The sequence below is a fragment of the Lynx rufus genome, unplaced genomic scaffold (genome assembly GCF_022079265.1).
Source record: "Lynx rufus isolate CCGP_SWC_20201006 ecotype Redwood Valley unplaced genomic scaffold, mLynRuf1.p SCAF_16, whole genome shotgun sequence".
Lineage (NCBI taxonomy): Eukaryota > Metazoa > Chordata > Mammalia > Carnivora > Felidae > Lynx > Lynx rufus.
In genome coordinates this window covers 41,001,948-41,019,046 of record NW_025814830.1, presented here as the reverse complement: position 1 = coordinate 41,019,046, position 17,099 = coordinate 41,001,948, and the positions used below count along the sequence as shown (strand labels likewise).

The 17,099-nt window shown below is 34.0% G+C and overlaps 1 protein-coding gene across 8 annotated transcripts in view; it reads right to left on the bottom strand.

The window, feature by feature from the left end:
* The window catches only part of NFAT5 (nuclear factor of activated T cells 5), a 122,069-nt gene that overhangs the window by 41,522 nt on the left and 63,448 nt on the right, over nucleotides 1-17,099 (bottom strand). For all 8 annotated transcript variants that reach the window (XM_047078672.1, XM_047078673.1, XM_047078671.1 and 5 more), the window contains 5 exons: nucleotides 15,155-15,347; nucleotides 12,943-13,133; nucleotides 10,874-11,046; nucleotides 232-366; nucleotides 60-112 (listed from right to left, as the gene is read on the bottom strand). In XM_047078672.1, coding sequence (XP_046934628.1) covers nucleotides 60-112; nucleotides 232-366; nucleotides 10,874-11,046; nucleotides 12,943-13,133; nucleotides 15,155-15,347 — 745 coding nt within the window. The remainder of the gene's footprint in view (nucleotides 1-59; nucleotides 113-231; nucleotides 367-10,873; nucleotides 11,047-12,942; nucleotides 13,134-15,154; nucleotides 15,348-17,099) is intronic.

The window sequence follows — 17,099 nt, the reverse complement described above, 5'->3', positions numbered from 1 at the left end:
GTAAACAAACTAAAAACAAAACAAAATAAAAACAAACTATAGAAAGGCTTAAATTATACCTGATGAAATAATTCCATGTCAATTTCAGCTTCTGACTTCCAAGAGTTTTCATCTGATTGAAATAAAAACAGTAATTTACTAAAATTTTGAAACTTTTTTTACTTTGTAACTATACCTTTATAACAAAGTATAACATGCAACAATCTCAGTACCAGTACTATGCCTACTTACCAGAAATATTTTCTTGGAAAATAACTTTAGTTCCTTTCAGAAAGTTCTTGCCGATTAAAAATACTTCTTCCTCTCCTTTCACTGAACAGCTATGCAAGCTTTTCTTTAAGATTTCTGGCACTCCTGCTGGCTGAGCTGTGGGTACACATAAGCGTTCCATAAAAAGAACCACCAACACTTATTTCTTTTCTAAAATCAACTCAATTATCCAGTTCTAAAGAAGTTCTCTTTGTTGACCCCTGAGTTTGACTTCCTGGACTGTGCAACTTAACTTTCACCCTAACAGAGAAAAAAAACCCAGGAAAGCCCTATTAACTTTTAATAACTCTTAAAAGATTTTGTAGGGATGGATTAATGTCTAAGATTAGGTTTTATTACATGTCATCTTTGTTTTCTCATTATGTGAATAATAAAGTTTTAAAATGTGAGCTCAGGCATTTTTTTGTCTTAATATTTTTTAAAAATTCTACTTAAAAACAACCTTGTCCCACAACCCTAACCTCAAAAATGTCAGCTATGCTTTGCCATTATAGTACAAGATTTCTGAGGCAATGTGTGCCTCTGAGTGGTACTGACGGTTTCTTTAAGTATCTACACCCAGGACTCAAGAGGCTTCATACCAGAAGAACACCTAAAAACAGACTGAATCCAATTTAGAATAGTTTTTTCTACCAGGGGATGTCCCTGAATTAGGATAACCTGAGCTTAAGAAATAAAATGCACTTGTTTTTAAATTTTTAAATTTAACTAACTAACCACTGCTAAAATTAACAAAGAAGTTGAGGGGCGCCTTGGGTGGCTCAGCCAGTTAAGCGGCTGACTTCAGCTCAGGTCATGATGTCACCCTTCATGGGTTTGAGGCCCACATGGGGCTCCATGCTGACAGCTCAGAGCCTGGAGCCTGATTCAGATTTTGTGTCTCCCTCTCTCTCTCTCCTTCTCCCTCACTCGTGCTCTGTCTCTCTCTCCCAAAAATAAGTAAACAGGGGCTCCTGGGAGACTCAGTCAGTTAAGCACCTGACTTTAAGCTCAGGTCATGATCTCACTGTTCCTGAGTTCGAGCCTCACATCGGGCTCTGTGCTGACAGCTCAGAGCCTGGAGCCTGCTTCGGATTCTGTGTCTCCCTCTCTCTTTGCCCCTCCCTCACTCATGCACTCTCTCCCTGTCTGTCAAAAATAACATTAAAAAATGTTTTTAAAAAATAAGTAAACATTAAAAAAATTTTTTTAAATATAACATAAAATAAGTTGGAAAGTACTGAGAGGGGCCAGATCTAATGAATTAATTATAATTAGCCTAACAACTTCCTCATGCCAGGATTTCTGTGAGAATTTTATAGGTATTGCTTAGCAAAACAGGTTTCAAGGTCAAGTAAATCTGGGAAATAATGGATTAAAGTTAAATGAACAAAATTAATATTCAATATATACTATAAATAAATATCCAAGAAGTGAATATAGTATCCAGTTTCCCCCTTATGTTAGACTCCAGAAACATTCTTCCTTACTGATACCTAAGGACTGGTTTTCTACTGGTTTTCTGGGATGCTAGTGTATGCAAATAAATACCTTTTAAGTACTCAAAAGAACTGCTCCCCAGGAGGTTAAGCACTTGGACACAGATTATACTATGTGGCATTTTAGTAAACACTCACAACATATGCACTGCAAAGGTAAATTTAAATATGGTTTATACAACTCACCACCTTCTAAATTAATAAGATATTCCACTAAACTTTAGGAGAAGCTTTTTTCTTAGACACTTCTATATTTAAATAGTTAATTTTATCCTTATAAGAATACAATATGGGAAATATTTAATGTCAAAATATTCACTGTTCCTCTTTCCTTAGGTCCTTCCTCGTGGAAAGGCTGTAATTCTTGCTCCACTCGCATCAGGACTGGCCATGTGCCTTGTTTGTATAATGAAATGTGACCTGAAATAATGTGCCAGTTCCAAGGAAAACCTTTATAAGAACCTCACATGGTTCCACCATTTCCTTTTTTCTTCTACTACAAAAATGGCAAAGTTCCAGATAAGGGCAGCTTCTTCAGCCTGGATCCGACAATGAAGAAAATGGATCCACTTCCAAACCACAGTCAGTATTATCACAAAGTGAGGGAGAAGTAGGACTACTGTTGAACGCCACTGAGTTTGTTACTGCAACATCATTTAGCCTCACTTATTGATACAAGCTAGTAAGTATCCTAGCCTTTTAAAATATTTAAATGGCAAATGACATTTTCAGGAATGTCTAAGAGTTTAAAAGAAATTGTGAATGTATATCCATATACATTGGTTAGAACACACAGGGTTAATGCATGAGGACAATGGAAATGGTTATGGGTCACGTGTTGGCAATCATATACCCCCTTTAAAGGAAGAATTAACTAATTTATAGCTTTTTAATGTTTATTTATTTTTGAGAAAGAGAGAGACAGAGCACAAGCAAGGGAAGGGCAGAGAGGGAGACACAGAATCCGAAGCAGGCTCCAGGCTATGAGCCGTCAGCACAGAGCCCAATGCGGAGCTCAAACCCACAAACCATGAGATCATGACCTGAGCCAAAGTCAGATGCTTAACCAACTGAGTCACTCAGGTGCCCTTAATTTATAGCTTTTTAGAGTAACACTGGAACTAGATATTTGTTTTGAAAGGACATTAAAAAAATACTAAATATTACTTTGAGTAGAAAACAAGAGGTGCAAAATTATATGAACACACTGTATTAACAAAATGAATGGAAAGTCTATAACCTTTCACCCCATTTTCAAATACTATGTGGAAATTCCATTTCAGTGATGCTTATCAAAACTTTTTTTTCCTATCTCACTTTTTCCTTTTATGTATTAAGGTCATAAGATGGCCAAATGAGACTCCTCTGAAGGTACAACGTGTATATATCTTCTACATACTTGTATTTACATTATACAAAGAACTAGTCTGTTACTGTTCAAGATAATTTAACTTTTGACCTTAAAAGGTCTTTTCTATTAAAAAGTTTAATGGTTACCCAACAGCCCAGACATTATATTAAACAGAAGTAAAGTCAGTATTATTTAAGCATTAACTATTTTATTTTTATCTTTAAGTAATTAGTAAACCAGTTCTTCAAAGTGATCACACTGCTTAAAAAATTATAACACAAAAAAAGCAGCCACTTTTCTGATATTATAAAAACAATGTGCTTCTAGATGCTTTTCAAATAGTAGCCTCAAATATAAAGCTGAAAAAGGGCACCTGGGGGGCTCAGTTGGTTAAGCAGCCGACTTCAGCTCAGGTCATGATCTCATAGTTTGTGAGTTCGGGCCCCACACTGGGCTCTGTGCTGATAGCTCAGAGCCTGGAGCCTGCTTCGGATTCTGTGTCTCTCTCTCTCCCTGCTCCTACCCCGCTCACACTCTGTCTCTCTCTCTCTCTCTCTCTCTCAAAAAATGAATAAACATTAAAATAAATAAATAAATAAATAAATAAATAAATAAATAAAGGTAAAAAAAAAATGAATATCTGAATACTGAAAAATAACAAAGCAAGTATTTCAAAGTGCCAAAAGAATTAAAGCTTTTTGATAATGTCTCTGAAGAGTTGGAAACTTTACTCAATGATATTATCCTTTTCTTAAAGTTGTGGGATACACAGAAACAAGGGAGGTAGAAACATGTTAAATTCAGTCAGATTTAATACAATAATCATAGTAAGATAAAATCCAATATACATTATAGCAAAGAAAGCTATTTCTTCTTATTTTGCTGTATTTAAAAAATTAGTATTTGGGGTAGATACTAAAAAAGTATGCAAGCTGATACTCTTAGATTGATCTAGTATCATCAAATAAAAAATGTATGACTGTATTGTCTGCAGAAATAGAAATACATCAAGAATATAAAAGGGGATAATTCTTCCATCCCCTTAAAAACAAACAAAAACCGACAATGGAGCCAATGGTCATTGTTAAACTAACAAATAGAAGTAGGACTTCTTTTTCAACGTCACAAAGCACATGAATTCTGGCAATAGCCCTTCTTTCCACTGAGTGTTTCTAGATGGAAGATGAAGTGTCTGTTTCCTCTCCTCCCTTCCACCTCTATCACCTTTGGCCCCTCTTTCTTTTTTACCTCCCTCTTATTTTCCTGTTTCCTTCTACCTCCCATTCCAATTCTAACCCTTCATACTAACCTATTTCCTCTTCACCTCTCTTTCTACTCCAATTGCTCAAACCTGCCAAAAAGGTTATATTCATGGAAATAAACATAAACCAAAAACCCATAATCAACATTCTTATTTTTAATTTTTTAAATAAAAAGAATTTTTGGGTCCTTTGTTTCACTGTGTATTACCTATATGTTTACTTTTCCTCTTCCCTCATATCCCACTCCAAAGCCGAAGTGCAAGCCTCAGGCTTCCTAAGGTGGTCAGGTTAAAATTCAAATTCTTTAGCTCAACACACAAATCTTTACAAAAGAGATCTTGCCTAGCTCTACTAGCTTCAAATCTTACTACTTCTTCATAGTATCTTTTTATTCCAATCATATCAAACTCTTTTTAATTCCCCTAAAAGAAGCATACACTTTCATGGAGTAGATTTATATTCACTGTTCCTTCTGATGAGGATAATCTTCATCTAAACCCTGTCCTGCTCCGGCTTACTTCTATTTGTCCTTCTAGATACTGCACAAATATTACCATCTCCAAACAAGATGTTCTTCTTTCCTAATGTTTCCATTGTTCCCTACTGATGCATCTATTGTTGCTTTTTTTTTCTTTTTTTTTTTAAACAGAGAGAGAGCACATGCGTGCACAGGAGAAGGGGCAGAAGGAGACAGAGAATCTCAAGCAGGCTAGATCTCCCCACTGAGAGATCATTACCTGAGCCAAAATCAAGAGTTGGATGCTTAACTGAATGAGCCACCCAAGCACCCCTGCTATAGTCTTTATATCATTTTATAATAGGACATTGACTTGTCTGTTTTTCCCTCTAGCTTGTTACAGTAAGCTCCTTAAGCTATCATGTCTTTATTTCCAGAGTTGGGCATGTTGTAACTATCCCTTAAATTAGCTATGAAGTTTTGGGGCACCCAGGTGGCTCAGTTGATTAAGCATCTGACTCTTGATTTCAGCTTGGCTTATGATTTCACAGTTCGTGGGTTTGAGCGGGCAGTGCAGAGCCTGCTTGGGATTCTCTCTCTCTCTCTCTCTCTCTCTCTCTCTCTCTGCACCCTGCCCCCCATGCTCTCTTTCTCTCAAAATAAATAAGCTTAAAAAAAATTAGCTATGAAGTCTTCTCAAAACATTGCTAAGATCCAACTTTGGAGATTCTAACTAAGCGGCTTTTTTTTTTTTTAATCCTAAGTGTACCACAGAAGACTAACAAATAGCCAGGATTGAGGCACAATGCATTTATATTGAATAAATGATGACAGAATGTCAATCAGGCAGTATTCTGTTAGAATACAGTAGTGTTTCCATGAAGTAAATTGTAGCCCCAATAAGCACAACTGTTAAAAAAAAAAGCCCATCTGAACATTTTTACTGCCTGCCAAAATTTGCTGACCAATCCAATGAATACAAATATTTTGGTAGTAAATCATATTTTGTTTTCAAAAATAAGTCAAATAAAATTATTGAAAACAGAGGTAAAATGATGATAAAATTAAAACAAAGAATTCAGTTCCCTTCAATATTTTCAGAAAACTGATGTTAAAACAGGGAGTAGAAGTACAGAGAAATGGTTTTTTACTTTTTAAAAAACTTGTCTTCTATTAGTCATAAATGAATTTCAAAGAAAAGTTAAACAAGAAAACTGTCCACCATATGATCCAGCAATTCTATTCCAAAGTCTGTACTCAAGAGAACTGAAACCACATGCCCACACAAAACCTGTACACGTATCTTCATAGTAGCGTTATTCACAACCAAAAGTTGGAAACAACCCAAATGTCCATGAGTGGATGAATGGATAAACAAATTGTGGTATATCCAAACAATGGAATACCATTTAGCCAAAGTGCCTGATATATGCTACAGTATCAGTGGATCTTGAAAACATTATGCTAAGTGAAAGAAGCCAGATAAAAAGACCACACAGTGTATGATCTCATTTACATGAAATGTACAGAACAGGCAAATCCATAGAGACAGAAAATAGAACAGTGGTTACCAGGGTCTGGGGTAATAGAATAGAGAGTGACTGCTAAGAGTTACAGGATTTCTTTCTTTCTTTTTTTAATGATTATTTATTTTTGAGAGTGAGACCGAGAGATAGAGCACAAGCTGGGGAGGGGCACAGCGAGAGGGAGACACAGAATCTGAAACAGGCTCCAGGCTCTGAGCTGTCAGCCCAGAGCCCGACATGGGGCTTGAACTCACGAACTGTGAGATCATGACCTGAGCTGAAGTCAGACACTTAACCAACTGAGCTACCCCAGCACCCCAGGGTTTCTTTTTGAGGTAGCAATAAAAATGTTCTAAAATTAGATAATGGTGATGGTTGTACAACTTTGAATATGACAAAAAATTGTACACATTAAAAGGCTCAAATGCAAGGTGTGCAAATTATATCTCAGTGAACTATTATAAAAGAAAAAAAAGAAATCATCTTCTATGGGACAGAAAGCATAAGACTGACTGTACACAAATTTAAGATAATTAAGTGCCTATATGTCAATACCCTAATTATAAGCTATACAATTTAAGAAGTATATCTGCTATTATGTTAAAATTGATAAAAATAAAATCTTTCCTATATTCTGCAGTAGACACCAGCTCAAAACAATGAACAACAAAAAAAATCAGATTATCTCCTATTTCTTTGTTCATTTCCTAACCTGAACAGTTTCATCCCTCTCCTATTATACAAAAAGTGAAACTAATCATTTCTATTTTATTAATAACACAGTACTATTGTTAAGATCAAATGGGATAATGTAGCACTATTATTAACAGGAAACTCCATTAGATTAATATTCACTAGAGAGGTGAAATGAGTGAACTACGGAAGAGGTGGAACCAGGGCTTGGGCATGATTATCCCAGTCTTCTTTCCTCTCTCTTCTGCATCTGCCTACGTGCATAAAGCATACATTTTAAACTTTTAATATTTATTTATTTTTGAAAGAAGGAGAGAGCGTGAGCTGGGAAGGGACAGAGAGAGAGGGAAACAGGATCCGAAGCAGACTCCATGCTGACACAGAGAGCTTGACGTGGTGCTCGAACCCACAAACCATGAGATAACCTGACCCTAAGTTGGACACTTAACCAACTGAACCACCCAAGTGCCCCTCACCTGTAGGACACCTGTTGTGTGTCCTAATGCTAATATTTAAACAACAGTAATTAAAAAGTAATAAAATTTTTTTAATATTTCATTTTGTTACCAGTTTAACAATAAAAAAGACTGACCAACCTACAGACTGCTGTGTAGTGTATTTAAAGAAAACTCATGATCAAGTAAAGTTACATTCTGAACACAGAATAAGGACATTCATTACATAAGATGACAGGTTTTTAGAAAAATCAAATCACTGATCCATTAGGAATGTACAGGTCAGGAGGCTTAGAGGTGCCTGGCTGGCTCAGTTGGAAGAGCATGTGACTCTTGATCTCAGGGTTGTGAGTTCAAGCTCCACATTGGGTATAGAGATTACTTATGTAATTTTTTTTTTTTGTAAGAGTCTTAGACTCTTGCCTAAATGATTAGATCTAATTGATATTCATAGAAATCACTATTAGAAATATTTTAAAGCTAGCTATACATTTTAAGGAAAAAAATCCTATTTGCATGAAATTCTATGAAAATAACAATAAGAAATAAATAGGGAAATTATTGTCTAAACATATTTGCAAATTAAAAGAAGCATGGCAACTATTACTGCCTCTTTATTTTTTTATTTCTTCTTGCAAAAAATATTAAATTTGAGAATTGACACACAATGTTACAATAATTTCAAATGTACAACACAGTGATTAAACAACTCTATACCTTATGCTATGCTCACTATCATATGTTAGTGTTATCATATGTTAGCTCAGCTATCATATGTTACCTACCATGCAATGCTATTCTAATACTATTAACTGTATTTCTGTACCTTTTATTCTCTTTCATTCCATAACTGGAAGCCTGTATCTTCTACTCCGCTTCATCCATTCTGCCCATCCCCCAGCTCCCTGGCCGCCATCAGTTTGTTCTCTGTATTTACAAGTCTTATTCTTTTTATTTATTCACATTTCTTTTGTTTTTTAGATGCTACATATAAGTGAAATCATATGGTATTTGTCTTTCTCTGCCTGACTTACTTCACTTAGCATAATACCCTGCAGGTACATCTATGTTGTCACATATGGCAAGACCTCATCATTAGTATCCCTTTCCTTCAAAGAAAGTACTGCTCATTTGTATCTAATCCAATTTCTCTAAGCAGATGGAAAGTAACAAATAGTCAATTAAAGGAATAAAAATATATATCCTACATCTCCATAATAAATGACTTCCGTAAAAGAAAATGGAAGGGACCATATAGGTATTCAAGTAAAATCCCCCAACTGAAATCTATTTTCTAAATTCATAAAGTCTAAATTACACAACATAAATGTCCTAGGTAGAGGAAGCAGTTCACTAACACAATCTCGTTCTCAAACTTGGTTTCAGCACTGCAATTTTAAGTGATTGTAATGACAATATAGCATAGTGGCTAACAGAGGCTGTGAATCTTGGTCTTATTATTTACTAGCTATGTGATCTTGAGGAAGTTATTTAATCTCTCTAAGTCTTAGTTTCATCAACTGTAGAGTGGAATCCATATAAGGTAACAGAGAAGAGTAAATGATACAATGCTTATAAACAAAATCCCCGGCATACAGAGTTCAAAGCATGTTAACTTTTATCATTAACTGTATATCCTTTCCACTGTGCGCTGCTGCTTCTAAGGGCTGTCATATCCACCCCCCACCTCGACTCCCAGAGAGAGAGACTTTTTGAAATATGGACATATATTATCTTTAATAGTGATAATTAACAAATGATAATAATTACAGATGAAATTTCAGAAAATCATGTTTTCTATTTCTTTTGTATTCTCTACCACCTTTAGCTGAATATATTTATATCTTAACAATACTTAATGAAACAGAAAATGAAGAAGTGACTAAACAAACTAATGAAAGAGCAAATGATTACATAAAGTTGGCAACCATTTGCCAGTCTCTGCTAAAGTAGTAGGATGTGAATTATCTAGCATTTCTGGCTCTGGCCTCCAGAGAATGGCTATGGTCATGCTCAAAGTATTACTTCACATAAAAAAATAAATGCATACACACCACTAAAATTGGAACTGTATCCTAGTAAGAGTCAAGTTGGAACATATCACAAATTATAGTAAATCCAGAATTGGAGCACCCCAATTAGAAAAGCTTAAGAATTCAATAAACCATCTATAGACTCTTTATTTTGTCTTTATCTAAATATAATAGAATGGACATGGAATATATGATCTGTAAAAGCAGTCTATTTATAATTGCACATCACCCAGAAACAGCCTAAAGAAATACTAGTATCAAAACAAATTTGTTATAATAACAAAAAATAGAGAAATCCAACTGAGCTCTCTTGAGATCAGAAAGATATTTTAGTACTTTAAAAAAGACTATGGTGTTTGCTAAGCTAAAGTACGGCTATAAGCATTTTTGAGATGAATTAAAAGAAAGGGAAAATAAGATTTACAAAGGATGAATAATTTGACAAAACAAAAATACAATTACAAAGGCTGTGTAACTCTCCTAGGGGTAGCAAGGTCATAATACCCAAAACAACCCAACAGGAAATTCAATTGAATGGAACAGTCTATTCTGCTCTTCTGAATTCAGGTGTAAATTATAATGAAGCAATGCTAAAGAAAATTACACTCAATGAAAATCTTAAGTGATACATAAGGGAAAAAATTTTCTATTTACTGCTTGTAATAATGCTCATTATAGGGAAACCAGAATATACTGTGAGGCACATACAACAATAAGATTTAATTTAAACACACACGTACACACATCATTTACTTCCTAAGCCAAGATTAGCAAAATAAGAATTATGATTCCCACTTGCGAAAACTATACTTTAATGCTTTAATTTGTAATCAGAACTCCAACTGCTGTATATTTACAAAGTTCTACTTACCTTAATGTTTCTTATGTTCTAATACCAAACAGACTTAAGATCACAGCAATTTATCACACAGTGAAGAATCCTTTGGCTTTGGAATTTAATTCAGGTAAACCATTCAAAGTACTTTTTTAAATTTTTTTTTTTTTTTTTTAATTTTAAGTAGGCTCCACAGCCCATATGGGGCTTGAACTCACGACCCTGAGATCAAGAGTCACATGCTCTAGCACCTGAGCCAGCCAGGTGTCCCCTCAAATTACCTTTAAAAGTAGTATGAGATAATAATAGGGAACTACAAAATGCTACATATCTTCTCAATTTTACTTGATATTATCCACCTATAGTCTAGGAAACCTGACTACAACTTTTAAAATGCTTCAAAATTTGCACCATTATAAGCTACAGTGTTTAAAACATCTGAAATTTAGCTATGTCTGAAAATTAATAGAAAACAAAACAAAAAAAAAACTTGATATGTATTTTCTTACTTACTACATAAAATCGGAGAGGAGGGTGTTTGCAGCGTCAAAGTGGAGCCATCTTTCCTTGTGATATTAACTCTAAAAACCAATCTTGCACGAGTGCTTTTTTTCTTGGAACCAGCAATTCCTATTCTGGCTTCAACATCAGCATTCCTCAATTTCAATATCCCTACGCAGTCCACCCTGACACAGAAAAAATACATTAACCAATATTTTCTGTTATATAAATAGCACAATATTCTTAACCAAATAAGTTTCTTTTTTAAAAAATTTGCTAATTATTAATTTTTTGAATATGTAATACAATCATAACGTTCCAAATTCAAATAATACAGAAGGGTAAATTCTGAATATTCATAATTCTTAACCTTGACAACTTTTCATTTACAATAATGCAAAAAGTAGTAAAGTAAAATCACTATTTCAAAATCGGAATGTAAGTAATAGCTTACAAGAGATACTTTTGCCATTTTTTCTTTTTTTTTTTTTTTTTGAGAGAGAAAGAGTGCAAGCAAGGGAGGGGCAGAAAGAGAGGGAGAGAATCCCAAGCAGGCTCCATGCCCAGCACAGAGCCCCACATATGCCTGATCTCACGACCACGAGATCATGATCCCAGGCAAAATAAAGAGCCCTATACCTAACTGACTGAGCCACCCAGGCACCTTAGCCATTTTTTAATTTTAATTTTAATTTATTTATTTTTAAAGTATGCTCAACGTGGGGCTCAAACTCATGACCCTGAGATTAAGAGTCATATATTCTACTGACTGAGCCAGCCAGGCATCCCAATCGCTGTTTTTAGAAAATAAATGGGGGTGCCTGGGTGGCTGTCAGTTAAGCATCTGATTTCAGTTCGGGTCATGGTATTGGGTTCTTGAGTTCAAGCCACACATCAGGCTCTGTGCTGGTGGTATGGAGCCTGCTTGGGATTCCCTCTTCCCCCCTCTAATTCTGCCCCTTCCCCACTTGCATGCTTGCTCTCTCTCTCAAAATAAATACACTTGAAATACATAAATAGATAGATAAATGTAGCCTCTTTATTTTTGTAGCTAATTCAGATATTAAAATAGAAGGAATGAATTTTACTTAAAAACAAAAACAAAAACAAAAACACACTAGCAAACTGTCCCCAAAAGAATGGAACACTACGTAGCCATTAAAATATATGCCAAAAAATATTTACTATATGGAAAATGCTGATGGTAAGTGAAAGCAAGGTTACAAAACACTTATAATGAATAAGTACTATTTTTATAACCAGTAATTCCCTTCCTTTCTTCCACTATATATATTTTCATAATTTTCAAAAGTTAAAAAACAAGTCTACTATTTTTCAAAAATTTTCTTTTCCAATTAACCTCTTATTACTCAAAATGGCTTTCAAAAGGAAACTGAAAATTAAATAGAGAAATGTCATTAGCTATTTCAATACAAATAATTACAACATAAGTCTACCCCTTATCAATATATTTGCTGCTGTTATGGTTTCAAATTTAGGATAAAACCCCTTAACAAAAGGCTTAAGAAAAAAATGTTTTAATTTAAATTATTAACACCTCATATTTTTTAGGCAATGAAAATGCATATGGCGGGAAAAAAAAACATACTCCCAGTACATTCTTTTTTAATATAGGAAAACAAAAATAGAAAGTGAATTTAGAACAGCAACATGCTTTTCCACATCAGGATGGGTCAAGGTACCATGAAAGGTCTCTGTCAAATAGTTTTCTAATGCAAATACTAAGAATTTAGGAGAACAAATCAAATGGTTTGTAGTTTTTATTTTTAATGTTACTTTTATTAGTCCCAACAAATTAGTCCATATTATCTCCAAAAAAGCCATTATTCCACCTGGCTTTTATTTCCTTGCCTTTCATCATAGGAATTCTATGGCAAAGGGAAAAGAGCTCATTTTGACCAATTACCATTCTGCATTAATCTACGTTTTTATTTGTAATGTTTAAAACATTTTAATAAAATACTCAAAATCTTCTTTTTTTTACATTAGAAACTAAAATTTTTTTCCTGCCCATTGCAAAAGTGTAATGTATACTGAAAAAATTTTTACTAAGTACTTACGCCAATGTCATGTTGTTGCTTGGATCAAGGCCAACTTCTATAACAGTAGTGCCTTCAATGTCCACCTCTTTACAGGGAGTTGTATTTCGCCCAGTTACCCTGCAGGCCTGATAAAATCCATGTGGTTTCACTCGACCAGAGTCATTGCCCACAAACACTTGCAACACTACTGGCTCATTATGGCCCTCCAGCTGGAGTGAGATAACATAGAACATAAAGACTAATTAGCATTTCAAATAATCTAATTGTCAAATCAAACATTTAAGACCAAGTTCTACATTTATAAATAGATAACAGTAAAGAAATAATTTAAATCTTCAAGAAAACCAAAAGTAAAATATTTTCATAAAGAGGAGAATTGGCTAAGTTTTTGCAGGAAATTCTAAGTTTTAATCCTGTAATAATCACATTTTGATTAAAATGTTATATGTTTAATGATAAATTGTCATTTACAATTAATTTGTACAACCAGATGCAAATGAATACACAGTCCTTTATGTATTTATAAATTTATGGACTGCCAAAGCATGTGGGTTACTCAAAATTTACCATCACTACTAACGGAAAATTCATTAAACTATGTTAGTGGCATCATCATCATCATCATCAAATGTGTACACATACTGAATTTTTACTCTTTTAAAACTATTTGAATAGAAAAGTATTTGAAGTACAGCTATATAAATAATAAGGAAATGTAACTCATTTGCATAGGTTAGATACATATCCACAACATCATGAAATTCTGGGCCAAAACATGGTTTGAAAAAGTGTTAGTTCAAACCAGGATCTATGGATCCTTACAGGTCTCTAACATGCTTTCATAAATTATAATTTATAATTTGTTGAAGAATGAATAAATAAAATAGCATTTGGGAACAAATCTTTCCAATGCTGATTTTTGTTCAGGTTTATAGTTAAATACTGAAGCTACTAATATAGAATGCATAAAATCACAAAATAACTTGTACAATGTACACCAAAGTACTTTAAAAGATTCATACATCTTTTGTAACCCAGTATAGCAATATCTCTGTGAAATGATATCATGAGGGAAATAAGTAGACAAAGAAGCAATCTACCTAAACCACTAGCAGTACCTAGAACAGTGTCTGGCACATAGAGGGGTGCTTATTTGTTGAATGAATGAATAGATAAACTTTTAAGGTCAATTCACTCCCTATCAGAGATAATTAATCTAATAATACTTCTGACCAGAGAGTACTTAACCAAAGCATAACTTAAAGTCAGATCAATATGGGTTAAAAATACTAACCAACCTATCAAAATGTCTGGTCAAACAAATATTTATAAAAAGCATGACTTAAACTTATCATTTACCTATTTCTTCTGAGTCTGGGGGAATGAGGATGGGTTTGGTGTGACGAGTAGCAGAGGGATAGGAGTGATGCTGTACATGGGACTATTAACCAACCTTATTAATGACCATGGATAGATTTCCTGATCCTAAATTTCTACCATTATTCCATTAAAATTTAAAATGAAAAGCAAGCCAAGTAAATACTAACATTACATTTACACAAACTGTGTTTAACAAGAATTTACCACGTGACTAGTCAAAATTCCTACGTTTAATGTTTTACAAGGGGTAGGAACACTTGTTAAACATCCCCCACTCACTCCTTTTTGGTTTATCTTCAAAGAGAAATATTCTTTGTAACAAAGTTTCCCAGGGGCTGAAATTTAAGCCCCTTTTTTCTTTTAGTCTAAATTCTGAAAAGATGAACAATCAGTTAATATCCTATTTCTCAAACTGAAGATTTGAATTATCTATCAACTAATTCTTTTCTGAAATGAATAGTCCTGATTCCTTTAGCCATCTCAAAAACCTTATTTTCCAAGTCCATACTAATTTCTACAATATTTCACTTTAAATGAATTCACTTTAAAATTTCTTCTTAAATACTAAGTTTGGGAAGAACTGAATATAGTTGCTACCAATGTCAAATATAAGGGGAACATAATTCATAAATTCCAAATATTATTGGGAACACATTCTCACTTCCCCTTTCATCTAAACTAAAAATCAAATTAAAGTAACAATACTGGGCTTATGATTCAGTCAGACTTGCTTTAATTTCCATTATATACGGTATTTCTACCATTTATTTTAGGCAGCTTTTGCCAGTTAAAAACAAAATAACTAGTAAGCAAAACTGGAAAAAATTCTTTTGCTAAATAAAATAAGTACCTTTACTGTAGGAAAGCCTTGCTGTGTTCTATCCTTTACTGAGCCACGGCTACCCTCAGTCAGGTACCGAGCTCGGTGCTGGGTCTCAGGCTGTACAACTATCTTCAGCTCCTTTCCCTCACTTTTAACAGGATACTGTCCGCACAACATAGGGCTCTTCTTTACTCCACTGCCTTTTTGGTTTTCCAATGTTCTGAGAAGTCAAAGCACAACACAGAAAGAGTATCAAGAAGAAGTTTTTTGGTTTTTGGTTTTTTTGTTTTTTTTTTTTTTTACAAAAGTCACCTAAGGTAAAGGAAGGAACAGAAAAGGCAGTGTCATTAAAAACAACTGATAATCCTAACAACAAAATAAAACACAGCCTAAGGGAAGACACATTCCATAAGCAAAGTATCTTTTTAAACTTTTAAATAAAATTTAACTATACAATGCAAAAATAAAAGAAAGTAAATTGGACAGGGAAGACAACACCTATGTGTGGTAGGAGGAATGGAGGAAGAATGAATGTTAATGAACAGAAAAATAACAGGTAAGAGAATAGCGAATGTCACTATAACCTTTCACAATGCACTTCAGTCAAAACGAATTTAAAAAATTACACATATATGTGAGTGCAATATAAAACTATAAGATTAACTACCATTATTTTCTAATCAGACTTGCAATGCAAAAGAAAAGGGGGGTAGCCCAAAGAAATGAAGGCTTTAAAAAACAATCTAAAGTACATGTAGCATACATTTTTGGGGGATATCTTTTTCAGTACAATTTTTCTGAAAAAATTATAATAAAAAATCAGTGATCCAATTTTTATTGGGAAATCAGATTTATTCTAACCAATCTTTTCTAGAAGTACAATTTTTCACGGTGTTTTTAGTTATGATTAAATAATTAAAGCCCTTAGCATATAAAATCTTTATAATCTGGCCTTTACAGATAGGCAATCTATTTTTTAAAATTGTATTTCTAATATTTATTTGTTTATCATTCATTTGCTATGTGGAATGTATGTTCAAAGAAAAATATTTCAACCGGTGGTTAGGACTTTAGGTCAACACCTTTCATTTGAAGCACTGCAAATATGTGATAAAATAAATATAAAACAATACTATTAGTTTTAAAACAGATTTAAAATTACCCATGTACATTTTAAAATAGAGTCAGGGCCTATACTGCTTTCTGTATGCCTCACATTGAAAATACAGGAGCTAAGAGATGACTATGGACAAAATCTCCAAAAGCAAACAGATCCCAGGAGGAATGTTATGATTTCAAACAAAGAAGAGCAACAGTGGCTAAGAAACCTTAAACCTGCCCCTAATGTTTAACCCTCCAGCTCTAAGTTGTTGCCTCTATTATCAATAACAAAAAGAAGAAATGCTGTACTCTCAATGAAACCAGGCACTGGGATGAACCTCATAGTGAGGAAAGGGACAGAAGGATGGAGAAGAGAAGAAATACGAAGTAAGACTGACTAGGTAAGTGGGAGAGTTCTGAGGGCTAGTACTGTGCTCCATCGTTTTCACATTCCCTGAACCTTGCACAATTCCTGAAGCTGCAGGTGCTGAAAAAATAGTTGTTGTTGCAAATAGGAAAAAGAAAGGGACAAAGAAAAGAAAGCAGAATAAAAAGAGTTCCTATAATATCAAGATGAAGAAGACTGGATCCTTGGATTCCTGGCCAAGGAATGCCATTCATGTAAGTTTCACATACTTAAGTCAAAGATTACCCATGTAAGTCATTTAAAAGGCCCTGAAAGAATACATTCTATGAATCAAAGTACTGAGTTGAAACTGGAACAATGGGCAACAAATCCTATTTTTCTGTTCATCGTTCTAGGTAGAAATTCAAACATGTGCTCTCAATACAATGTGCAGTCCCTTACATATGAAACTCTACAATTGTATCATTTTATATTTATTTTTAAATTCAAAGCAAAAATATTCAC